The sequence below is a fragment of the Oryza sativa genome, chromosome 12 (genome assembly GCF_034140825.1).
Source record: "Oryza sativa Japonica Group chromosome 12, ASM3414082v1".
NCBI classification, from domain to species: domain Eukaryota; kingdom Viridiplantae; phylum Streptophyta; class Magnoliopsida; order Poales; family Poaceae; genus Oryza; species Oryza sativa.
The window spans coordinates 14,893,609-14,920,155 of record NC_089046.1 but is presented as its reverse complement, the minus strand read 5'-3'; the positions used below and the strand labels follow the sequence as shown (position 1 = coordinate 14,920,155).

General features: G+C 41.7%; 2 protein-coding genes across 3 annotated transcripts; both read left to right on the top strand.

Moving 5' to 3' along the window:
- Positions 1–764: 764 nt before the first annotated feature.
- Positions 765–4,434, top strand: LOC4352132 (chloride channel protein CLC-b). 2 transcript variants are annotated; one of them, XM_015765176.3, is made up of 5 exons: positions 765–1,094; positions 1,252–1,452; positions 1,537–1,714; positions 1,829–3,490; positions 4,061–4,434. In XM_015765176.3, exons 1-5 carry the CDS (start codon positions 883–885, stop codon positions 4,157–4,159), a joined length of 2,352 nt encoding a protein of 783 aa, XP_015620662.1. In that variant the 5' UTR covers positions 765–882; the 3' UTR covers positions 4,160–4,434. The 2 variants fall into 2 exon arrangements, with proteins under 2 accessions (XP_015620662.1, XP_066162563.1); XM_066306466.1 differs by lacking the exon at positions 765–1,094 and having other exon boundaries at positions 1,255–1,451.
- An 11,446-nt stretch (positions 4,435–15,880) lies between these two features.
- On the top strand, positions 15,881–16,782 carry LOC136354554 (uncharacterized). Its single transcript, XM_066306058.1, has 2 exons — positions 15,881–16,604; positions 16,748–16,782. Exons 1-2 carry the CDS (start codon positions 15,881–15,883, stop codon positions 16,780–16,782), a joined length of 759 nt encoding a protein of 252 aa, XP_066162155.1.
- The last annotated feature ends 9,765 nt before the right edge of the window (positions 16,783–26,547 follow it).

Genomic DNA, 26,547 nt, shown 5'->3' with positions numbered 1-26,547 from the left:
GTAACCTGGTTTTCTTAGGGACTGAAAATTATTTTGACGTGAAATAGCAAGATAGACTCATAGCGCGCTATATTAGGGACAGAAATTTTATTAGACAAATCAAAATGGAGTTGAACAGAAGCTGAATTTTTTGCATCTCATATCTAGAAGAGCAAGTGTTGTCTGATGATAGAATGGCTTCTCTTTTTCTTTTTCCTTTTTTGGCAAAGAATGATAGAATGGTTAGCAAGACAACATTCCAATTGTTGATGATTTGCAGGATGGACCTGCTAATTAATCAAATGGCAACCTTATCAACCCTGAATATATCTGAGCCAAAACCTTTGGAAAGTTCAACCCAGCATAGATACTGACAACCACTGTTGCTTTGTTGTTGGCATCCTTTGAGATGGTTCTCTGAATCCACTTCACAAGATCCCATTTGTCCATAGTAAAAATAATAATTGTCACCAAGAGTCCAAGACCAAGTGGGCATCAAGTGAGCTGTCTACATTTCACCCTTCACTTTATGCAAAAGAGAAACCCTTCCTAGCTCCCCAAAGGGCATGCCCCTGCCCCCTCAATGCAAAGAATTTGTTCTTCATCAGACTAATCCAATGGCCCTATCTTGCACCAAATTGCCAACATAAACTCAATCAAACATGAAAATTTCAAATCCATGTGAAATGATCAACTAGGCAAAACAACAATATTTTTTTTTGCAAAAACACCCCCAAAATAAATATTTTATTCCCCTATATGAGGACACCTCACCACTATTGCTTGCAGAACCACAGATAAGAGCATTGAAACGGTCCCCTCCCTCCAATTGTCCCAACACACATACACACACATATCTCATCTTGTTGTTTCTGAGCTGCTCCAAGAAGCAGAGCTCTGTCCATGGAGGAGGAGCAGAGCCCGAGGCTCGCCGCCGGCGAGCCGGAGCGCAAGCTCGAGGACGGAGTCACCGACGCCGAGGACCCCGGGTGCACGGGCAATGCGGCCATGAGCTCGCTGGAGCAGCCGCTTCTGAAGCGGAGCAACACGCTAACGGCCAGCCACCTCGCCATGGTTGGCGCCAAGGTCTCCCACATCGAGAGCCTCGACTACGAGTGAGCATTTTCTCCTCCTCCTCCTCCATGTCTAATTCACCGTGCTCGATCACGAGTCCATCAATTCTTGGATTCTTGATTTGTTGATTCTCGATCGGTTGGTTTAATTAATCTGTTCTTGCATTTTTTTTCAATTTGTGATGTGTGAATTTGGTAGAATTATCGAGAATGATCTGTTCAAGCACGACTGGAGGAGGCGATCGAACGTGGAGGTGCTGCAGTACATCTTCCTCAAGTGGGCCATGGCGTTCCTCGTCGGCCTCCTCACCGGCGTCATCGCGTCGCTCATCAACCTCGCCATCGAGAACATCTCCGGCCTCAAGATGCTCCACATGGTGCAGCTCGTCCGCAAGAAAAGTTAAGCCCACAACTCCTCCTTCTTCTTCCTCATCGCCGGCGACGAGTTCTTGATGGTGAAAAATTTGCCGTCACCCTACTGCAGATACTGGGCCGGTTTCTTGTATTTCGCCGGCGTCAACTTCGGCCTGACGTTCATCGCCGCCATGCTCTGCGTCGTCTTCGCCCCGACCGCCGCCGGCCCCGGCATCCCGGAGATCAAGGCCTACCTCAACGGCGTCGACACGCCCAACATGTTCGGCGCGCCGCAGCTCATTGTCAAGGTCACAAAAAAAAAATGTCACACTTCTCCAACGTGTCGGAACAACATTTTTTTTTCGATTAAACGGCAGACGCGCACACACTGACGAGTAGAAAAAAATGTATGATCATCGCAGATCATCGGTAGCATCTGCGCGGTGTCGTCGGGGCTGGATCTCGGGAAGGAAGGGCCACTGGTGCACATCGGCGCGTGCCTGGCGAACTTGCTGAGCCAGGGCGGCTCCGGCCGGCACCGCCTCCGGTTGCGGTGGCTGCGCTACTTCGACAACGACCGCGACCGGCGCGACCTGATCACCTGCGGCGCGTCGTCGGGCGTGTGCGCGGCGTTCCGGGCGCCCGTCGGCGGCGTGCTGTTCGCGCTGGAGGAGGTGGCGACGTGGTGGCGGAGCGCGCTGCTGTGGCGCACCTTCTTCAGCACGGCCACCGTCGTCGTCGTCCTCCGCGGGTTCATCGAGGTGTGCAGGAACGGGCGGTGCGGTCTGTTCGGCGAGGGCGGGCTCATCCTGTTCGACGTCGGCGACGTCGCCGTCCGGTACCACGCCGGCGACCTCCTCCCGGTGACCATCGTCGGCGTGCTTGGCGGCGTCCTCGGCGCGCTGTACAACCACGTCCTCCACAAGGTGCTCCGCGTGTACAACCTCATCAACGAGAAGGGCCGCGCCGCGAAGCTCGCCCTGGCGCTCGCCGTGTGCGCGCTCACGTCGGCGCTGCTGTACGTGACGCCGTTCGCCGTGCCGTGCACGCCGTGCGACCCGGCGTTCGGCGGCGCGTGCCCGACGCTGGGGAAGAGCGGCAACTTCAAGCGGTTCAACTGCCCCGAGGGCCACTACAACGACCTCGCCACCCTCCTCCACGCCACCAACGTCGACGCGACGCGGAACATCTTCTCCACGGGCACCGCCGGCGAGTTCAGGCTCGACTCGCTGCTCATCTTCTTCGCCGTCTACTGCGTCCTGGGCCTCTTCACCTTCGGCATCGCCGTCCCCTCGGGGCTCTTCCTCCCCATCATCCTCATGGGCTCCGCCTACGGCCGCGTCACGGCGCTCGTGCTGTCGCGGTTCGCCCGCATCGACCACGGCCTATACGCCGTGCTCGGCGCGGCGGCGCTCATGTCGGGGTCCATGCGGATGACCGTGTCGCTCGTCGTCATCTTCCTCGAGCTCACCAACAACCTCCTCCTCCTCCCAATCACCATGTTCGTCCTCCTCATCGCCAAGACCGTCGGCGACGCGTTCAACCCCAGCATCTACGAGATCATCCTCGACCTCAAGGGCCTCCCGTTCCTGGAGGCGAAGCCGGAGCCGTGGATGAAGGACCTCACCGTCGGCGAGCTCGCCGCCGCCAAGCCCCGCGCCGTGGCGCTCCAGGTGGTGGAGCGCGTGTCCACGGTGGTGGAGGCGCTCCGGGCGACGCGGCACAACGGGTTCCCGGTGCTGGACCGGCCGCGGCCCGGGGTATCGGAGCTGCACGGGCTGGTGCTCCGGTCGCACCTCGTCGCCGCGCTGAGGAAGCGGTGGTTCCTGCCGGAGAGGAGGAGGACGGAGGAGTGGGAGGCCCGCGAGATGTTCAGCTCGGCGGAGCTCGCGGACAAGTGCGGCGGCGTGGACGAGCTGGAGATCTCGCCGGAGGAGATGGGGATGTACGTGGACCTCCACCCGCTGACGAACACGACGCCGTACACCGTGGTGGAGACCATGTCGGTGGCGAAGGCCGTCGTGCTGTTCCGCTCCGTCGCGCTCCGCCACATGCTCATCATGCCCAAGTTCCAAGGACCCGAGGTCAGCGCCAAAACACAGACTGAATTTTACTCCCTGGTTACAAGACGATCCAAGTCAAACTGTTTTAAGTTTGATTAAAGTTTATAGAAAAAATAATAATAACATTTTCAACCAAGACAAATTTATTATAAATATATATTCAATTATTGGTTTGATGAAACTTATTTAGTATTATAAATATTATCATATTTGTCTATGAATTTAGTCAAACTTGAAACAGTTTAACTTTGATTAAAGTCAAAGCGTTTTATAACCTGAAACGGAGTAAGTATTTGTTTATTAATTTACTTATTATTTTCCAACTACATTCCTGGATCACAATGCAAGTAAATGTTGTTCTAAGATCACAATAATCTCTGGATTCTGTATGTGCTTGATAAATCAGATATGTGCAGAATCTGTGTTCTGTCCTGGTCTTTTGTTACAGAACTGGGGATTTAGTGTCTTATCAGTGTCTTATCATTTCTAGAATTTTGCTTTGCTTTGTAGAATACGGGTTAGTGATCATTTGTTGAACTCAATTTGTGCATAGTTCGGTGATGAAACTTATGTTTTTTTTTTTAATTTCAGATATCTCCAATTGTGGGGATCTTGACAAGGCAGGACCTGATAGCACACAACATCCTCGGTGCATTTCCACACCTTGCAAGCAAGAGGAAAACACATTGAGAGGAACCATTTTTGAGAGTTAATCCATCTTTATTGTCTTGAAGCCAAATATCAGAGTCACCTGCATATACAGCTTTTATGAGGCTTTGAGTTTTTTTTCTTTTTTTTTTCAGTTATCCTCTTCTCTGTAAGTAGATTCAGGATTATTATTTGCTGCTCTTCTGAGAGTGCTTGAATAATTGCTGCCAATGTAAAATCACACATGTAACTATGCCAGATGTAATCAAAAGGGACACAACCATGATGCAATAGAGCAATTCTTTTTTAAAGAGATATTTCAAATCCTTGTTACATGGATCTCTATTTGTCTAGTTTTCATTTTATCGTGTGTGTTGATTTGTTTTCAGATATGACTTAACGTATGAAAACCATCGTTTAACCTGTACGGTCACGTTGAAATACAGAATATTCTATTTCAGCCTTTTATTTATACTGTTTGGGTTTGATCACTCTGTGTTGATTCAAAAAGACAAAACTGAATTCAATTTTTTTGTTTTCCTTATTTTTCATGGATTTGAATTGAAGATGGTTTCACTTCATTTTCAAAGATCCAAAAGAAATTGGGCAAGTCGCATTGTAGGTTGAAACATTAGTACAATCCTAATCTGGCAAGTTGACATAGTGGTATCTATACTAGTTTAAAAAAGGAATAGTGGTGGTGATGAATGATGAATCTACCACAACCACCACAAACTCCCTGCCTTATTGGAGTGAACAAAGGACATATGGGGCCAAATGGTCCACATGTCAACCGCACCATCACCATCTCTATATTTTGTGGCAAGGAAAATGATATCCGTGAGAGGCTATATGACTCATATGCTAATTATAAATATGTACTTTCTCTGTCTTATATATAAGACTTGTGTCTAGATTCATTAACATCTATATGAATATGGGCAATACTATAAAGTCTTATAATCTGAAACGAATGGAGTAGAATTTAAGAGACGATGTATACAGAAAATAATGATAATAGCAGATTAATAATCATTTTCATCGATTAAAATCCTGTCACAACGCACAGGCAATATGCTAGTGTAAGAAAAACACACCAATTGAGCATGATCTCAGATCAAGATGGAGCCCCTTCAGTTGAGGAACAAAATAATTAAAAGTGCGATCTAGTGGCCACTCTACTGCACACGTCCGTCCTAATAATGCAGGCGTGTTATGCAAGACAGCACGAGTATAGTTGAATTGTCCAAAATTCGTGCATAATTCCGGGGTCTTAGTGTTTTTTTTCTTGCTTCTCTTTCTGAGGCTGCTGGAATAATCGATACCCTTGTAAAATCACACATCTAGCTATGCCTGATGTAATCAACCAAGGGACACGCATCAAGATTGCAACGGAGTAATTGTTTTCTTTTACACGTTTCAGTTCCTTGTTGCCTAGATCTCTGTTTTTTTCTTTCTTTTTCCATTTTTTGTCTATTTGTTGATTTCGGGCTTGTTTAAATTATAGCCAAAATAAACCTTAACAAGTTTTGGCTATGCCAAAATTTTGGCAAGATGGCAATATCTATCTATCTATCTATCTATCTATCTATCTATCTATCTATCTATCTATCTATTATATACTAAAAGTTCATTAAACTTCCTACAAACGCTCTTAAGCCGTCACGTGGTGCTCCTACAAATACTCCTAGGCCGCCACGTGGCTCTATCAAATCTAACCGGCCATTTTCACTTAAATTGATGGACCCGAGATTTTAGACTATTATATTAAATTTAAATCCCACCCCACCCTTACCCCACCACCTCCTATATACGTACCTACCTACGTACGTACGTCCGTCCACCCCATACCCTCCTCTCCTATTCTCTATTCCTATTTTTAAGCAATCAATTTCAGATAAAAGGAATCAAAAGTTAGATAAGTTCAAATTAATTGCTATAATTTTTAATTCATATATCTACTTGATTCCATGGTTTTGACTGGTTTGAGTCTAGAGTTTATTTGTTCTGAAGGTCTTTACAACACAAATATATACAACCATCTTAAAAAATAAAGTCGTAAATAAAACTTTTAAGAGAAAGGTCAAAATCTTAAAAAAAATCGTCCTAAATATTACGTATTTATGTATATGGGAAAAACTTACGTATGTACAACTGAAGAAACCAATGAAGCTTATCTACTGTTCGCGTCGGAAAAAACGACGCACGGAATTACCATAAAATCAATAAGAAAAAAATGATGATATTTAAAATAGGATTTACTATTATTTAATGATAAAACATATTACTCTATAAATTTATATAAATATCACCGTCTATTTTCATTTAAATTGGTGGACCTGATTAATGTTTTAGAACATCAGATTAGATGTCTAAAAGTCCATTAAATTTCCCAAAAATGCTCCTAATTCGCCATATGACATCCTACAAACGCTCCTAAGTTGCCATGTGATGCTCCAATAAATTAGTGAAATTCTTAAAAATTCTAAAATAACAAAACATATTTTCATTAAATTTGGTGGAACAATTATTTACAACCATTAGATTAATTTTCAAGAAAAAATTCCTCTCCTAAACCCGGGCCCACCTAAGCCTGTATGTATAAGTTTCTTTTTTTTTTACAAAAACAAACGTATGTATGTACGCCTCCTCTTCCTTCAATTCATTTCTTCACTTTTCACCTATTCCTTCTCCTATTTCATGGCTTATTAGTTAGATAAGCAATAATTTTGTGTTAAACAATTAAGCTTCTAAATCATACAACTAATTTCTGATCCGCGTAAATCTTTAGATTGTTTATAACTAAATTTACAGTTGAAGACCATATTTCACTACAATTTAGCTTTTAAAAAATGCCATTTTGGTTTAGATTTTCTAACTTTTGCGTGCCATTCAAGCAATTATAAAAACATATAAAATAATTATAATAATATAGATTTTATCATCATATATAACTTCATAATAATTAAATTAGGTCTACAATCATAAAAGTAAAATGAATATACTATGAGTAATGTTTCCAAAATATGTTAGTTAGAAAGCAAAACTTGTGCAAAAAATAAGCAACTATAACATCTAACTCACACAACTAATATTTCATGAACTCATGAACTTATTTTACATTTTGACATTATTATTTTACATATCCACTGTAATATCAACTTTGAGAAGAAATATGTCACTTTGGGGCTATAATTTTCTGATTTTTATGTGCCATTTGAACAATTATAAAATTATAGAAAGATAATGGTACATATTTTGTCACCATATCTGACTTTGGAATAATTAAATTAGATCTATATGGATAAAAGTAAAATGAACCTAACTCTGAGGAATGCTTTAAAAAGCTACTCCCCCATTATAACATTAGAATAAGCCAAAATAACATTATTAGATTATAGTTCCTATTTTTAATATCTACTGTGAATATACTAGAGAAGACAAGTAAAAAAGGAAAGATTTTAATCAATCAATAAATTGTTTTTCAATTTTTAGTTAAAAAAGTAATTGCAACTAAAACACTACAACCCGGTAAAAATAATTATTACAATTATATGCACGCACGATCTCTTCCCTTTAACTCTCTCTTCCTCTCCTCACTCATTTAATTTCTTTGTCTCCTAATTTTTAACTAAGTAAAAAAGATCAATAACTAGAAAGCCAAATGATTATAATTCTTAAGTTAAATCATAATGTTAGTTTATTTGAATTTTTCCTTTATTTATAATTAAATAGATAATTTATCCATGTTACCCATATTTCACTCTATAAAAATGAAAATACGTGATTTATTAGACACCGTTCCTTTGCATGGTAACCAAATAGAAAAAAGACATACCATAATACTAAATGAAAATAAGTATTATATTATCATAAATCATTGTACATCCTCTGAGCGCACTTAAGGCGTCACGTGTTACGCCTTAAATAAAAATAAAACTTTACAAATTGGAAGAAATATCATCTGACCATCAGTTTCAACTTAAATAGGTAGATCCATTATTTTCAACCAGTAGATATACTTTTTAGAAAATCTTATGCCGCAATGTGTTACGTCTTAAAAATTAAAAAAATAACAAAAAAATTGAGAAAAAAATAAATCATCGGTTTTACTTAAATCATTTAGATAAAATAGAAAAAAAACAGCCCTCCAGTTTGCCCTCCTCCCAAACATACACACAACACGGCACTACTCAACCCATACCTTCTCGGCTTGAGCTCCCCACTCTACCCCTTCCTGTTTATATAGCCAAAAGTAATAAAAAATATCAAAACATGCATAAATTTCAAGATATGCATTCTAATCTAAATATTGTTGTATATATTTATAATTAAAACAATGATTTAAAGATCCAAAAAGCCTATATTTTGATCTGGTATAAAATATAAAATAAAGCAGGTAATAAAAAATGCAATAAGTTCGTAAAAAAAAAGGGTTTTTACATTTCACTAAAATTGAACCAACCATTGCATGTTCCATTTTCATAACAATTTTAAAATGCTTAGACATTAATGGCCTTACATCTATCCTATATCATATTATTATGAGTTTCTCCATATATTATTACATATATAAACCGCACTATGGTTCGTAGTATATAGTTCTTTGAAAAGTTATATTTGTTACTATTAAATTTAAAATTTTGGATTCATGTTAACTAGGTATATTCTTTTGAAAAAGATAGTATAGATCACACAGATCAGAAGGAAGCGAGGCATATGATATGTCTTTATTAATTTATATGTAAGTATGTAACAACTTGCATCAACTTAAACCTACTAGAAGGAGAACTACTTGATGGTACAAATAAAACATATTTATTAACAATATAGTTCTTTAAAATTTGTAAAAAAAAAGCAAGTAAACATTCTATTAAAAAAAGGGCCAAACACCTTACTTCTAATTTACACTTGATTTGTTAGACATGTTTTCCAAACAAACTAAATCGAACTTCCTTCTATATAATAAAGAGATCATAGATAATTATTTATACAGATGTATTAAATATGATATATTTTTAAACCTAACAAACATCTTGGAAAAATTATCAAAGCAAAATGCCGAAGAACAGCGTAGGCTTCACCTGATGTGTCGTATTCAAATAACAAAAGTACTTTTAAACATGGGAGGTGTCAGCCGATTTATATTTTGTTTATATATATATTTCAAACGCAATGTACAATCATGGTCGGAAAATTCGGTCATTTCAGACCCCTCCGATACGATATTATTTCTGCCGAAATTTTTTTTTCATGAATTTTGGTAATATTTGTTCAAATTCAACTAAATTTTGTCCAAAATTTCGGACCAAAATTTCGGAAATTTTGGAGATACCCGATCAAATTGGCTAAACCGAAAAGTTTAATCCTCTGTACAATACATGCCCACGTGAATGTGCTGGCTACCTTCCTAGTTATATACTAAAAGTCCATTAATCTTCTTATAAACGCTCCTAAACCGCCATGTGGCGCTCCTACAAACGCTCCTAGATCGCCACGTGGCATTTTATAATCTCACCATTGATTTTCATTTAAATTGGTGGACCCATTATTTTAAAAATCTATTTGCTTCCTCTTAATATTAAAGGACACAATTAATTAACGTTAGTCATGTCAAAATCACTTATATAGGACATTGTACATATTACTTCCACCATCCAGCAGTTGAAATTCCCATCCAAATAGTATTATTTTACGGTTCTCGTGCTTCATGCAGAAACAAAGTCAACAACACTGTGGAATCATCTTTGTCAACAAATTCCAATTTGGTGAGACATAGTACATATTTCTTTTTCGAAACGAACATCATACAGATTTCATATGAATATGACATCCAATACGTTTTTTTCTTAAAACTCTGTGCTCACAGCACTAGAGTAATTTCAGACAACAATGACAATTATACGACTGCGGGTTGTATTTTCAGAAAATTCTATTTTGGAAATTAAGCTTGAAAGACTCGTTCATATTGTCGCATTGTTTGCAACAATTACATATCCCTGAGCTTCAAAGCTCAAACTATATAGCTGATGCCAAAGTAGGTTTAGCTTGCGTGATCAAGATATTTTAGTATGCAACATGGATAAGCACCAACGACCTTGGAATAAACCACTTGCAATATATGTTTTTTTTCAATACAGATAACTAAACTGACTTCAAGAAATTGGCTATCACCATCTTGTGTCAAGTTTTATATGTGCCATGATCGACGATGACGCGACGTGTACTATATAGTACTACGTGCTAACTGTAATAAGCAATGTTCGACATTGCATGCACTCTAGTTGCTGGTTTATTTATTAATGTCAGCATGATCGAGATGCAGATTTGGAGGGGTTGAATTGTTTTTATGAGGGTGGGTGATTGATATCAAGCTGTTGATATGCGCTGATCTTTTGCAGGAAAATATCTGCAATTTTGAATTAGGGAGATCACTTTCAGTTTCAGTAGGGGACAGCAGACAAGCGTTCCAGTGAAAAAAAAAGTTATAATTTACAGCGGTTACTTGGTGGCATTGCCGACCTGTTTGCATCGTAATAGTTTGTAAATATATATACATTATGAAAAAAAAAATCAAAATGTCCATGTACAGGCAAAGAAAATTCACATTGTATGTCTCTTTTTTCTTCACAAAAAGTATCTTACATATAGGAGATTTTTTACCGTCCAACGGTACCGGGCGGTACCAAGGCGGTACTGAATGTTGGCCATTGGATCTGGCCTGATCCAACGGCTGGGATTGTTTGGTAACGCCCGGTACCAAGAATGTCCCTGATGCGGTACCGCCTAGACAAATTGGTTGGAAGGGTATTATTGTAACTTCGCGTTGCTGCTGGATGGATCAGGAGGGATGGATCGGGGCTGGCAGCTCGCTCGAACCCTAGTATTTGCTCTCCTTGCCTTTCACTCCCATGTTGCTCTGCCGCCACCGCCGCCGTTATCCTCTGCGCTGCTGTCGCCGTGTACATGCTCCTGCGCCGCGAGTTCGAGTTGAACCCTTGCGCCGAGGAGCGACGAAGGACGACGCAGACGATGATATGGGGGGTTAGGGTTGGGCGGCGTTGGGCAGCGGCGGAGAAGGAGAAATCAATTTTACTAAAGAAATCTCTCCATAGCAATTCGAACATTAATCAATTTCCGGCGTTGGGCTGCGGAGGAAAGTGTGTGGGGGCGGAAGGAAGCGCGTGGGGACGATGGATTGAGGGCGCAGGCGCGGCTGTGGAAGGAGAAGGACCGAGCGAGCGCCGAGCGAATTTCTATTCCCCATCCTACCCATACAGGAATGAACGGCCAGATGTGTACTGGTACCGAGCGGTACCAGTACCGGCCGGTACTCTTTGCTGGACCACAAAGATGTTCTACATATAGTACAAGGAAGAACGCTAGTAAAATTTTGTATCGCTAAGACATATTGATACCGTATCAGGATAAGGCTAAGACAATCCAAATTAGGACGAAAATGACATATTTATAATGGGACAGAAATTATGCAAAAACTGTTTCAGTGAAGGTTGCATGACCGGTGCCAAATCAAGATCGTACTCCTCTGCTATGTCTCATTCAAAGGATTTCGTATCAACATTTTTTTAATATAATGGAAGTATTCAGGTCTATGCTTCAAAGAAACTACAGTTTCTTATCAACTTGTTTGGCTTACAATGGATTATCTCTTGGCACTTCAGTTTTAGCTTGCTGTGCATGGTTGTGTTCAATCAAGCATCAGAGAAGCAAAGCAAAGCAAAGCAGAGGTTTAGACAGAGAGATCAAAATCCGTAGTCAGTAGTCTGCATGTACTATTAAACTGCCACTAGTGATACATTTTGTCTCTTCAGAACATGCAGAGAGTTGAATGCAATTCCATTAGAAGGAAGGTTTGATATCTCTAATACCGAATTCCATGCGCGTTCCCGGCCGAACACCAACGCCACGTGGCGCGGCATGGTTCGAGGATACTCCCGCGCACGAGAGTATCTAAATCTCGGTAATGCTGGCTGCGTTCGCGTCAGCTGATTGGTCGATTGATCGCCAACTAACTAGCGACACGTGGATGAAAAACGGTGAAATAACTACTACTGGATTGTTGCGTTTCTTTTTCGTCATGTACATGGCAGTGACGCGGCTGTTCTGGATTAAGCGATAAATCAATCACGCGCACGTACAAGCACACCTGGGCCAAGGCCTCACGCGATGCAGCCCACCAAACTAACCAGTTACTCCCTCCATTCCAAATTAATAGCTACACCAAGAAAAAAAATAATAACTCTCTCATATTATATTTACTATAGCAATAAATTTAATGCATGCACCATCCCCAATATTTTCTAGCCAATAGCAAATCAAGATATTGCATATGGGTTATAAATACTTGTGTGCATGGATGCATGCATCAATGTCCATTTACTCTAATGCCCAAATAACGAATAAATAAATGAACACAAATATGTAGATCATTTAGGAATAACCTAAAAAAAACTATATGTAGCTAGCTTTACCGTGATGAAAAAAAAGAAGAATTATTACAATTCTGAATAACATGGAGAAACAAACCTTCGAAAAAACTGTACAAATCAATTAACCAACGTGAGAAAATAAAATCAAAAGCATATATTTTTTAGATAAATATCGTATAGCAATGTGTGACCCTATGGATGTACACACGCACATATTAATGACATATAACATCTAATTCTCTCTATATCACCCGTGTTAAGTACTCAATAATTTAGGCTTTTGCAAGTTTATTAATGAAAATCTAGGAAATAAATTAAATTTATGATGCAAAAAAGATAGATTAAATTTATGAAGGACCATGCTGTGTAGATGGGTGTGGTAGAATTGCGGTGACGACCTTTTCCATAATACCAATATCAACCTGCTCGCATTCTTTTCCATTGAACACTTAATATCTAAAGTAATTCTTGCTAATATTATCTTCATCCATTTATCAGCAGGAAGCAATTTATATTAGATTTTTTCGTAAGCCCGAAAAAAAAATCATTAAATAAGACAGATTATAATAGCACGCGCGCCCACGGACGCGTCTACTTTCTAGTAGATTACCTGATCCCCAACATCAGGGCCAAATCAAACCCAGACAGCACATATACAAGTTAATTGCAGATCAGTAACCTGAGTTGACAGTGAAACTGCCCTACCACTTGTGCAGCTTAAATTTCAAAACACAAAATTTAATCTTCAGATAGGACAGTGTCACACCGAGCAGCACCAGCTGAAAACAACCTGAAGAATATATTACCACACGAGATATTTTCCCTCCCGGAGTTAAATATAACAACGTTTTACGGAGTGCTAAAGTATGAAATGTAAGTTGATTCCTGTGTATTCGAGGAAAAAAAAAGTATGAGTTGACTTGATTTCTTGTTGGCCGTCGCTGATCGAGTTGCTGACTTGTGGGTACCAGTTGCTGCTAAACTAACTAATGATCTCCATCAAGCCTCTCTCTGAAAATAACAAGTGGTACTAGTGTTTGAGACCGGATAAAAATAGCATTATATTACTTACAACGAAACAAGTATAACTGACACATGCACGGATTTGTCCAGTGATTTTTCTGATATTCATTACTGGCAACGTAGGCCATAAAGAACTGAGCCATTTTTCAAGAAGCACACTACGTACACATCTACCCCTAAGAGTACTAGGGCTGAACTAGTCAACTAGAGCCCTTTTGAAGTACGGACAACGCACAAAGTGGTTTTTGAAGGCCCGTTTGGCACAGCGTCAGCTCTATTTCCTCTTAGACGGAATCCCAACCAAACGGTTTAAACTCCATCCAAAATGAGAGTGAAATTGAGTGATGTGCTCTTTAAAAATGAACTAGACGTGAAGTTAGACAGCTCCATGACTCTATTCCGGAATCAACTCTTAGAGTTAAATTTAGAAGTTGGAGCCCGATCGATCAAACGGGGGTCCTATATTTGAACCTGAAATTGAAGAAGCCGAGGAAGGAGCTGACTGCTGATGAGAAGCCCGGCCACTTGTGACCGGCGTTGAGGTAGCCGACCGGCTGAGTGGCAGGTGACTGAGGTGTTGCGCTGGCGACCGTGGTGGCCATGTTAGATAGATCTCCCATCCGTCGGGCCCAACGGCACAACGGACCTTGACCGCGCCGTGGTCGGGGGCGCCAAGCCCAATGGCTGGTGGGCCCCCATCACACTGCGCCATATGAAAGGGGTGGAGGCCGGGGCGGCACACGGTACGAGGTTCGTCGCCGCCGCCACTCCACCCCACAAACCCTAACCGATCGAGAGGGGGCGCAGCCAGTGACGGGAAACGCCACCGCCACGTCACGCCTCATCGCCGGGACATCTACGACCGCCACTGCCGCAGTCGTCATCGCCGATGACCTCACCGGCGCCGCATCCGCGACAACCGCGCGACGATGACGACGATGGCCGACGCTTCTTCATCCTCCAACACCTCAACCGGTCGGTCTATCTAAACCCTCTCCCTTTTCAATCTCTATTGTTCAAACATCTACCCAAATAGAACCACCCGACCTAGATCTAACCTAGGTGATCCTAGAGCAAAGTTTAACATTGGTATCAGAGCGTTCCTAGTGATTAGATCGGTTCGGGGAAAGAAATCAAAAGAAAGAAAAGCACAAGATCTGCACGGATCAAAAGAACCGAAAACCCTAACCCTAATCTTACCTCGTCGCCGGCCGTCGTTGACGCCGGCAACAGAGGGGGGAGGGGCAAAGAGGCACCGCCGAAGAGCCACTCGACGGCCGTGCGCGCACCCGCGGGTGCACGCGCGTGCCGGTGAGAGATCCCGCGGCGGCGCCGCCACCTCCATCGTCGCTGTTCTCTCTCTCACTTCACGTGGGTGGAGGGCGAGAGACGGTGGGGGGAGAAGAGAAGAGAAAAGCACGCCGGCCATGGCGCGCCGGCGCGAAGGTCGCCGGCGACGGCGACGCCGCTCCATGCGGTCACGCGAGAGAGAAGAGAAGAGAGGCTAGGGTTCGGCCGGCCGGAGGCTGAGGTCGGGGTTTTGTCCCTCTGATCTCGGCGCCCGGCCGTTGGATCTAAACCTTAGCCGATCGGACGGCCGACGGCGGCCGGGCTGAAAGCGGCCCAAGAGGGGCGCGCGCGCGGCGGTTTCCTGGCCCAGGCCCATGTTGCGGCCTGGGGGAAAAGGGGGAGCGCCCGCGCACGCCAAAAGGCCGTGGGCCGACCGAGAAAAGTCCGTTTGAGGTCCCTCGGGGGCCAAAAATGTAGAAAAGAGAACGGTAGCATTTTTCTTTTTAAATTTTGTCAATTTTCATGCAAATTTCAATAGAGTTTGAATAGTTTTATTTGCATGTTTTACCTCTGTTTAAATTTGAACCAACGGGAGAATTTTCACAGAGAGTAAATTATAGAGTTTTGCTACTGTTCATATGATTTTTATATAGATCTTCTGCTACAAATAGATGAAATTGATGAAAATTAGTGTTTCTAAAATTAAATTTCGAACCAACGGGAGAATTTAATTTTAGGAACATTAATTATGTGCTATGATGTTGTAATTTTCTGACCAACGTTGATAATTGCAATGTTATAGTTATGGTTATATGTGTTATGTCTAATTCTGCCCAACGGTGATGTAGGCTTAATGCGTAATATTTTAATGTTAATTTTGTTCTCACCATACATGATTATTTCAGGTGGCTACTCCTTGATGGGTTGCATTAAAGATATTCCGACCCTACAAGGAGATAACTACGCAGAATGGAAAAGAAAACTCGACCTTGCTTTTATCATGGGAGAGGTGGACTGGGTGTTGACTACCCCATGTCCTGTAGAACCTGTTGAACTTATCAAAGGTGAAAATGAGTCAGATGCTGACTGGCAAAAGAGTCAGAGGGACAATGCTCCTCTCGTCATGTCGTATGACATTGAACAAAAGAAATGGTCCTTAGCCAACAAGAAATGTTTGGCTGTGGTAAAGAACACGATTGAGCCCACAATATTAGGCTCAATTCCAGAGTGTGACGCTGTCTCAGAGTACCTTGAAAGAATAAAAAGTCAGTTCACTGGCTTTTCAAAGACTTATGCTACACAGCTGATCAAGCAGCTTGTGACAGAGAGGTACCATGGAGGTGGTGTTAGAGACCACATTCTTAGGATGAGCAACATGGCTTCCAAGTTGAAGCCAATGGATTTGGGCATAACAGATGACTTTCTGGTCCATCTGGTTATGGCCTCATTGCCAAAGCAGTTTGACAATTTTATTATCAACTACAACATAAGTCTAGAGAAATGGAACTTTGAAAAGCTCATCGCTAATTATGTGCAAGAGGAGGAGAGAATCAAAGAGTCAAATGGTGGTTCAATTAACTATGTTAAAGATAACAAGAAAAAGAACCACAAGTCTCCCACCTCAAAAGCTAAACAGTCTCAGCATCTACCTCAGCAACAACAGTTCGCTGTTGAGAAAGATCAGTGTCTCCACTGCAAGAAGATAGGACATTATAAGAAAGACTGTCCTGACTTCTTGAAAATGATCATGGCAAGGAAAGATGAGAACATTATTACATTTGTAAATGAATCTCATTATGTTGGTTACTCTAGATCTACATGGTGGATTGATTCTGGAGCAACTATTCATGCTTGTAATTGTTTAAAGGCATTCCGTTCGACGAGGACTATGCAAAGAAGTGAAAGCTCCATTAGAGTTGCCAATGGAGTTGAAGAAAAAGTTGAAGCTGTTGGAGATCTTCCTCTAGAGCTCGCGAATGGCTTCACACTTTTACTTCGAAATGTCTTTTATGTTCCTTCTTTGCAAAGAAACTTAATAAGTGTATCAAAGTTAGATTTTGATGGATATGATTGCCGCTTTGGAAGTGGCAAATGTGAACTATGGTATAATAATGCATGTATTGGTCTTGCTGTGTTGCGAGACGAGCTTTATGTGTTATCTCTTTCTGAGAATGTGAATGTTGTGTCCTCGTTGACAAAAGAAAACATGAAAAGAAAGCGAACTCCCGATGTCTCATCGAAATTATGGCACTGACGTTTGGGCCATATTTCGAGGGGGAGAATTGAGAGACTCGTTAAGAATGAAATTCTTCGTCCATTGGAGTTCTCAGACTTAGAACAATGCATAGAATGCATTAAAGGAAAATTTGTAAAGAGCATCAAAAAGGGTGCAAAACGAAGCGCAGGAATTTTAGAGATCATTCATACAGATATTTGTGGTCCATTTCTTGTGAAAAGTGTGGATGGCTATGACTCGTTCGTAACATTCACAGATGATTACTCCCGCTATGGTTATATTTATCCAATTAAAGAGCGATCAGAAGCATTGGATAAATTTAAGATATTCAAAGTTGAAGTTGAAAATCAGCATGTTATAAAGATTAAAGTGGTAAGATCTGACCATGGGGGGGAGTACTATGGTCGACATATGCCTTATGGGCAAGTCCCTGGACCTTTTGCAAGGTTCTTGCTAGAGAATGGAATAGTAGCAGTACTCAACACCGGGCGAACCTCAATAGAATGGGGTAGCTGAAAGGCGTAACCGTACCCTTATGGATATGGTGCACAGCATGATGAGCTACTCCACACTACCACTGGGTTTATGGATGGAGGCGTTAAAAACCGCCATTCATATTCTCAACAGAGTTCCAAGCAAATCGGTGCCCAAAACACCATATGAGCTATGGACAGGAAGAGTACCCTCGCTAGCTCACCTCCGTGTGTGGGGGAGTCCTGTAGAGGCTAAAGTATTTAACCCAAACATTGGGAAGTTGGATCCCAAAACAGTCAGCTGCCATTTTATTGGCTATCCTGGAATATCAAAGGGCTATCGTTTCTACTGTCCAAACAGTTATACAAAGTTTGTAGAAATGAGACATGCCATCTTCTTGGAAGACGAAATGATTAGGGGGAGCTCGGTAGTTCGAGAAATTGATCTTGAGGAGAGGCGGGTGTCTATACCCGCTCCGTCGACTCAGGAACCTTTCTTCTCTCTACCTGCTGATGTTGTGCCTACAATGCCTGTCATTGCGGTACCAGCACCTGTTGTTACCTCTCCTATAGCAACAATGAATGAAAATGAGGAACCTGTTATACATGATTCAACAGAAATAGTTGCCACACCATAGGAGGAACTGCAACAGCCTCAAACAGATAATGTGCTAGTACAGGAGACTCAACAAGAGCCTCAGGTACAGGATGTGCCAAATGTGGAGGCCCCTAGAAGGTCTGAAAGAGTCAGAAGATCGGCTATCCGTGATGACTATAATGTTTATAATATAGAAGAGTCGCATGTGGAGGATGATCCCACCTCATATGAAGAGGCCATGAGAAGCGCTCGCTCATCTAAATGGTTGGAAGCCATGAAAGATGAAATGAAATCAATGAAACTAAACGATGTTTGGGATTTAGAAGAAATTCCTAAAGGAGCCAAAACAGTAGGCTGTAAATGGGTCTACAAAACCAAATATGACTCCAGAGGGAATATAGAAAAGTTTAAAGCGTGACTTGTGGCAAAAGGCTTCACGCAACGAGAAGGGATTGATTACAATGAGACATTTTCTCCCGTCTCTTGTAAAGATTCCTTCAGGATTATAATGGCACTGGTGGCACATTATGATTTGGAATTACATCAGATAGATGTAAAAACGGCATTTATAAATGGAGATTTGGAGGAAAAAGTATGCATGGCGCAACCGAAAGGTTTTGTCATGAAAGGAAACGAAAATATGGGATGCCGTCTAAAGAGATCCATTTATGGATTAAAGTAAGCTTTGAGACAGTGGCATTTGAAGTTTGACGGGACAATAAAGAAATTTTGGTTTCAAGAGAATGTCGAGGACAACTGTATTTATTCAAAGTTTAAGAATGGGAGATTCATTTTTCTAATTCTGTATGTGGATGACATTCTACTGGCTAGTAGTGGTGTCAGTCTACTGCAGGAAACAAAGAAATTCTTGTTCTCAAACTTTAACATGAAAGACCTCGGTGAGGCTTCATATGTTTTGGGCATAGAGATTCACCGAGATAGAACAAAGTATGCATTAGGACTTTCTCAAAAGGCATATATAGAAAAGGTGTTGAAGAAATTCAACAAGTACAGATGCGATGCGACACCTGCTCCTATAGTGAAAGGCGAAAAGTATGGGGCATCGCAATGTCCCAGAAATTAGTATGAGCTCAATGAAGTGAAAACAAAGCCATATGCGTCAGCTATAGGAAGCCTACAGTACGCGAAAGTGTGCACACGATCTGACTTGGCATTTGTTACCTGGTTACTTGGCAGATTTCAGAGTAATCCAGGCCCAGAGCACTGGAAATTGGTAAAGAAAGTCTTGCGTTATTTGCAAGGAACAAAAGGCCTCATGCTGTCTTACAGAAGATCAGAATCACTCCAGATAGTGGGGTATTCAGATTTTGACTTTGAAAAGATAATACAAAGTCAACATCGGGATACGTGTTTACCTTGGCAGGAGGAGCTATTTCATAGAAAAGCTCAAAACAGACTATCACTGCAGGGTCTACTATGTATGCCGAGTTTATAGCATGCTATGAGGCAAATGAGGCAACGGGGCAGGTGAACTGGCTAAAGAAGTTCATACCCGGTTTAAAGGTGGTTGACAGTATTAAGAAACCACTAAAGTTATACTGCGATAACAAACCCGCGGTAATGTATGCTCACAACAATCAGTCAAGTGGTGCTGCCAAACACATTGACATAAAGTACTATGTTGTGAAGGACAAAGTCTGGGATCAAACAATCAGTCTCGAGCACATTAGAACAGAAAGGATGCTCGCGGATCCGCTCACGAAAGGCCTACCACCCAACATGTTCAAGGAACATGTAGCTGGCATGGGTTTAAGGGAAGCCTTATGAATCCTGGACTACAGGGCCCAAAAGTAAAAGTATCTGTTTCTGAATAGAGATATGTATAGTGGCTGTCGAATCCATCGGTGATTGACCGTGACGATGAAACATGCTCTATTTACAAATCTGTGATGGAATAGAAAAAGCTAAAAGAAATAGTGAGATCAAGGGGGAGAATGTTAGATAGATCTCCCATCCGTCGGGCCCAACGGCACAACGGACCTTGACCGCGCCCTGTTCGGGGGCGGCCAGTCCAATAGCTGGTGGGCCCCCGTCACACTGAGCGCCATATAAAAGGGGTGGAGGTCGGGGCGGCACACGGTACGAGGTTCGTCGCCGCCGCCACTCCACCCCACAAACCCTAACTGATCGAGAGGGGGCGCAGCCAGTGACGGGAAACGCCACCGCCGCGCCACGCCTCATCGCCGGGACATCTACGACCGCCACTACCGCAGCCATCATCGCCGTCAACCTCACCGGCGCCGCATCCGCGACAACCACGCGACGACGACGACGATGGCCGACGCTTCTTCATCCTCCAACACCTCAACCGGTCGGTCTATCTAAACCCTCTCCCTTTTCAATCTCTATTGTTCAAACATCAACCCAAATAGAACCACCTGACCTAGATCTAACCTAGGTGATCCTAGAGCAAAGTTTAACAGGCCATAGTTCTCGGATATACTACAGGGTGACGGAGTCACAGGCCGCCGTACGCGTTGAGCTCTTCCTGGGCCGATCGACCTGGTTGGGCTGATGGAATCTGGGATTTTTGGTTTTCTCTATAACTGTGTTGGGTTGTATGCCCATATCACCTCCATTCGAGTTGTATGCACCGGGAGCGTACAATGTTTACCAGAAATAACTGTGTTGGTCTTTCTTGTCCGGTCAGTCGCCCAAGATGCTTAGTTCGTCCATTTGGTTCTGTATGGTCGTTAGACTTTTTAACATGGAATTTATTTTCTGCCTCTTAGAGCATCTCCAACAGATATATAAAATTAGAAACATAAAAATCCTATTTTGGGGACAGCCCAAAATAAAAAAGGCCCAAAATACAATCCTTCTCCAAGAGATGCCTAAAATATTGGTTCTCAAAATTTTAAAATTTGCCACATCATCATTAGTGGGCCTTTTCAACTAATTTTCTACCCGCTCGTTAAAATTGCCTGCGAGCGCGGAGGGGGCGATCGCAATGCGCACGGAGGACTGGACCTGGACTACTTGGTCGATCGTGATCCTAGTCGCGCGGGAGATCACGAGTTAGCAAGTACAAATTAACCAGTCAGCAACAGCGAGTGAGATAGTCAAGCAGGCAACGGCAGCGAGCAGCAAGGATTGGTGACAGGCACAAGCCCTTGTGCGTTTGAACCATTCTAGCACAGGTAGCAAAATTTTGCTAACAATGCTTTGTTGTATTTCATTTTTTTATGTTTCTGATCTGACAATGTTTTTATGGAAAAAAACTTAATTTGATATGATGAATAAATATTTGGAAAAAAACGAAAAGTCTAGCTGATCCTCTACATGGCAGTGTCATCAATCTGCAGGTTAAAATTATAGACGACCATCATGTTAGGATTTTCTTCTATCAATCACGTTTTTTTTTTATATTTTGATCTGACAATATCGCTAGGTGAGAACTTATTTAGTTGTGATGTTTAATGGTTGGCCAGTTGATTTGATCCGTGATGAGTCGTCCTCGCTCCTCGTATCAACGGCTTGTGGATGAATCATCGTCCGACGATGATGATTTTCTTTTGGGGCGCAACACAAATCCTGCATCGCTATTGACACTTTGATGATGCACCAAAACACTGTGTGTCTATGATGGGACATGAAGTGGTTGATCGCAAAAGAAGAAGCACGTCAATTGAGATTATACCAAGACCATTTTTCTGATAATCCTACCTATAGCCCAGTTTTATTCAGGCACAGGTTTGTATTAAGCCAATTTAATTTGATCTATCTTTATTATATGAATAGATACGTATGCCTTATTATTTATGTCTGCGCAGGAATAGAATGAGCATGTCTCTGTTTTTTTCTCCATTACTTATGCCTCATTATTTATGTCTGCTCATTCTATTCCTGCGCAGACATAAATAATTGGCTATTCATATAATAAAGGTCGATCAAATAAAATAGGCTTAATACAAACCTGCGTCTGAATAAAACTGGGCCATAGGTAGGATTATCAGAAAAATAGTATTGGTATAATCTCAAGTGACGTGCTTCTCTGTTGTGATCAACCACTTCATGTCCCATCACAGACCCACCATGTTTTGGTGCATTGTCAAAGTGCCAATAGCTATGCAGGTTTTGTGTTGCGCCCCCCAAAAAAAATCATCATGTCGGATGATTCATCCACAAGCCGTTGATCTGAGGAGCGAGGACGACTCATCACGGATCAAATCAACTGGCCAACCATTAATCATCACAACTAAATAAGTTTTCACCTAGCGACATTGTCAGATCAAAATATATATAAAAAAGACATGATTGATAGAAGAAAATCCTAACATGAGGGTTGCCTATAATTCTAACCTGCAGATTAATGACACTGTCATGTAGAATGATCAGCTAGAAATTTCGTTTTTCTAAATATTTATTCATCATATCAAATCAAGATTTTTCCATAAATACATTGTCAGATCAGAAACGTGAGAAAAAGGAAATATAACAAAGAATTGTTAGCAAAATTTTGCAACCTGTGCTAGAATGGTTTAAACGCACAAGTGCTTGTGACTGTCACCAATCCTTGCAGCTCACTGCCGTTGCCTGCTTTGAGTATCTCTCACTCGCCGTCGTTCCCTGGTTTATACTTGCTCACACGTGATCTCCCGCGCGACTAGGATCACGATCGACCAGGTCCAGTCCTCCACGCGCATTGCGATCTCCTCCACCACGCGCTCGCGCGCGATTTTAGCGAGCGCCTAGAAAATTAGTTGAGAAGGCCCACTAATGATGATGTGGTAAATTTTAAAATTTTGGGAACCAATATTTTAGGCATCTTTTAAAGGAGTGTATTTTGGGTCAAATATTTTTTTTTCTGTCCCCAATATAGGATATGTGGGGTTTTAATTTTGTACATCTGTTGGAGATGCTCTTAGGGTGGGATCATTTTCCCCTCTTTATTCTTCTTCTCTTCTAAAAGAAATGAAGCGCAATTCTCTTGTGCTTTAGGGGGACAAAAAAGGTTTATCAGAAATACTATCCCAACGCGCATTATACTCTAGTTTAGAGGCTAAGAGTCAAACATGGGCTTTATCTAAATAAAAATTAATCTAACTGTCTACCGACTTGGAACCTGCATGATACTTTTTTAAGAAAAAAAAAACTTTAGGGTCTGCACTAAAGCTCAATATTTTGCACAAAACAGGTGAAAAATACCACCATGTAATATTTCAAGATGAACCAACACAATATGTGCTTGGATGAGCCAGTTTTTAGATAAAAATCTATTGGAGAAGGCCCATTAGGCGTAGAAAAATAGTACCCCTCCATTTTAACTTTTCGCACAACGTTTGACCATACGTCTTATTAAAAAAAATTAAAACCGAGGGAGAAACTCCCATTGAGCCCACACCCAGGAGTCCTCAGCCAACAAGGCCGATCAATGAGCACTCCACTCTTCCCACTTCCACGGCGTCTACTGGTGTTCGTTCGCCCTTCCACTTGTTGATCTATTTTGATTATTATTTCTGACGCTTTGACAAATTGATCAATTTTGAGTTCTCTTTTCCTGCTAGGTAGCTATCATGATCTCTCTCTCTGTTTTTTTTTGGAAAATACATATTTTCACCGGTAATCCATGCATCTCCCAAACAATCAAAATTACCGGGGTTTTCTATCTTCGCTGGTATTTTTCGTTAACACAAAATTATAGTTATCTTACACTGGCAGCGAATGGCCGTCCCCTTCTGCGTTCGTTGCTACTGATGGGAACTAATCTGTATTGCATGTAAAATAGAGCGACTCATTAGCGTATAATTAATTAAGTATTTAGCTAATTTTTTTAAAAAAATAGATTAATATGAATTTTTAAAGCAACTTTCACATAGTAAATTTTTGCAAAAAAATATACCGTTTAGGAAGCGTGCGCATGTGAAACCGAGAGGGAGTGAGTTGGATTACGGAAGTATCGGACACAGCCCAGGGTACTGCGGCACCAGATCAATTAAGCTTGACGCCGTGGCAATGTTGGCTCGTGGAGGCTTGCTTCCCGGCCCGTGTCCCATCTACTGCTCCCAGTGTCCCATCTACAGCTGAGCCCTGAAGTTTCATACTGTGCTGGCGTGTGAAAAAGCACACAAGAGCTCTAACGATGGTGTCGAGCTGTGAAAACAAGCTACCATGATCAAGACGTTTTCCAGATACAGCTCATTCCTAGGCCTCAATTTCACACATGGTACTAGACACGTAGTTTTGGCATCGAATTGGTCTTGCTCGATCATCTCCGCGATGTTAATTTGTGTGCATGGCGTATGGGACGAGTGATAAACTGATCATGTTGAGAGGGAGCGGAAGATGGGATATATATAGATACATGGGTAGGTGAACTAGTGAATATGGCTATGTGAACGACTGATCGTTGATGCATCACATAAATGAGCTTCTGGAAAAAAAGATGTCTTCCATCACAACATTAATTTGTCCTTACAGGATTTGTACAGAAAAGATGTTTCTTCCCATGAAAAAAAAAGACTAATATTATCGATAGAACATGGAAAATCTATATTAATGGCATAATATATGCAAAATCCAAAAATAAATTGGTGGAGACGGAGCTAAAGCTGAAGCTAGAGCCGTCTCTGCCAATGTCAATCCATGCTGGTGCTGCCATCTCTATTGTCACATGACTTTTCATGCCTGCGTCAATTGTCTGTATGCCCAGGATTTGGTTGGAATCTATTGCTGAATTCCTGTACCCGTTGATCTATTTTGATCACTGTCGATGCAATACTCACGCTTTGATCAATTGTTTTTGAGTTCTCGATCCCTGCTAGGCAATCATTTTTTTTTTTTGAAAATGCATGTTTCACTGGTAATCCATTTCCCAACGGCTAGATTACCAGGGATTTCCATTCCACTGGCATCTTTCTAGACAACGAAAATTATAGTTACACTTTAATTACGACGGTAGAGATATTGAGAATTCCCAAGCCGTCTCTCAGTCTGTAAGTTGAAATTGGACCTCCATTATTAAAATTATTTCCCTCCAATGTGATCCCTATGCATAGCAATGAAATTAACTATATAAGTTACCATAGTTCATAATGGACATACACTCATACAACTTCCATTATCTGCATTAATGGGATAAATTGTCTGCATGAAGGAATCCTTATCGAGTGAGGGTCTGATGGAGTGCACACCACATGGCATGAGTTGCAGGCTTGTCTCCTTAACCCATTGTAACTTATAAAAAACAGATAAAATTTCAAGATTAAACAAATTACATTAATTGAGTGTCACTCTTAGCCAATGTGTGCACGTGGGCGCCCCTGCCCATGGCACTGAGGCACCGCTTCAAGAGATTGATGCAACAACTACATGAGCTCGATGTCTTAGAGGTTCAATCCCAGGTCCAGCACACTGAGGAGCCCTGGAAGGTCACTAAGCAGGCACGCGAAACAACACAAACGAAGTGAAACCACCATAGCAAGCTGTGCAGATAAACTATCACGGTGAAGACGTTTTCCTCATACAACTCATTCCTAGCCGACCTTTATTTTTTTCACTTATACTCATGTCGCTTTTGCATCACTCGGTATGAGACTGTGAATGTACTGATCATCATGTTGAGAGGGAGTGGAAGGTGGATATATATATATAGATATATGTGAACACATGGTTAATTAGGTGAATCGGTGAAGGGTGCGCAGCTCAACTGGTTAGGTTTTTGTGGCGGAACCAGATTCAAATCCTAGATTTTACATGTGTGCTCGTATTTACGGCTAATTATTCTTTCAGTGGTTCAAATCCTAGATGTTATATGTGTGCTCGTATTTACGGCTAATTATTCTTTCAGTGGTAAGCAACGTATCCGTTGACAACACTTGTAGTGACTTGGTCAATCTCAAGATATGCCGGCCCAATTTTTCAGAGGTACTCATATAGATAGGGTGTACATGTGTGCGTTCATATGGGTGAGCGGGCACCTGCGTTTGTATTGTGTTTCTATTAAAAAAAGTGAACCATTGAATATGGTTATGTGATTGTGCATGGATGACATAAATATATATAATCAGCTTCATTGAAAAAGGTTGCGTATGTCCATCACTGCATTAATCGCTTTTTCGTGGCTAACACAAAATCACCTAATGATTTGCGGTGTAATCAACAGAGTCGCCAAAATCGATAGATCAAAACCTGACTTTGAGAATAATTCACTTTCGTAGAATAACACGACTAATTTACAAGTAAATTAGCAAAGATAAATATTGTACTTACACGATGACGAACGACTAGTTTCGGAGCAAATTAGCAAAGGATAACCTCCTCACTTTCGTGGAGAAACACGACCGTTTTTCAGCGCAAAACAGTAAAGATTAACTAAATTCTAGGGTTGTCAGAACTCA

Bases quoted from the DNA above. Each gene is read 5' to 3' on its own strand.
- LOC4352132 (XM_015765176.3), top strand. From the start codon at position 883: ATGGAGGAGGAGCAGAGCCCGAGGCTCGCCGCCGGCGAGCCGGAGCGC. The intron at 1,715-1,828 runs GTCACAAAAAAA...TGATCATCGCAG, and splicing joins CGCCGCAGCTCATTGTCAAG to ATCATCGGTAGCATCTGCGC. The intron at 3,491-4,060 runs GTCAGCGCCAAA...TTTTAATTTCAG, and splicing joins CCAAGTTCCAAGGACCCGAG to ATATCTCCAATTGTGGGGAT.
- LOC136354554 (XM_066306058.1), top strand. From the start codon at position 15,881: ATGGGAGAGGTGGACTGGGTGTTGACTACCCCATGTCCTGTAGAACCT. The intron at 16,605-16,747 runs GTCCTGACTTCT...AATTGTTTAAAG, and splicing joins AGGACATTATAAGAAAGACT to GCATTCCGTTCGACGAGGAC.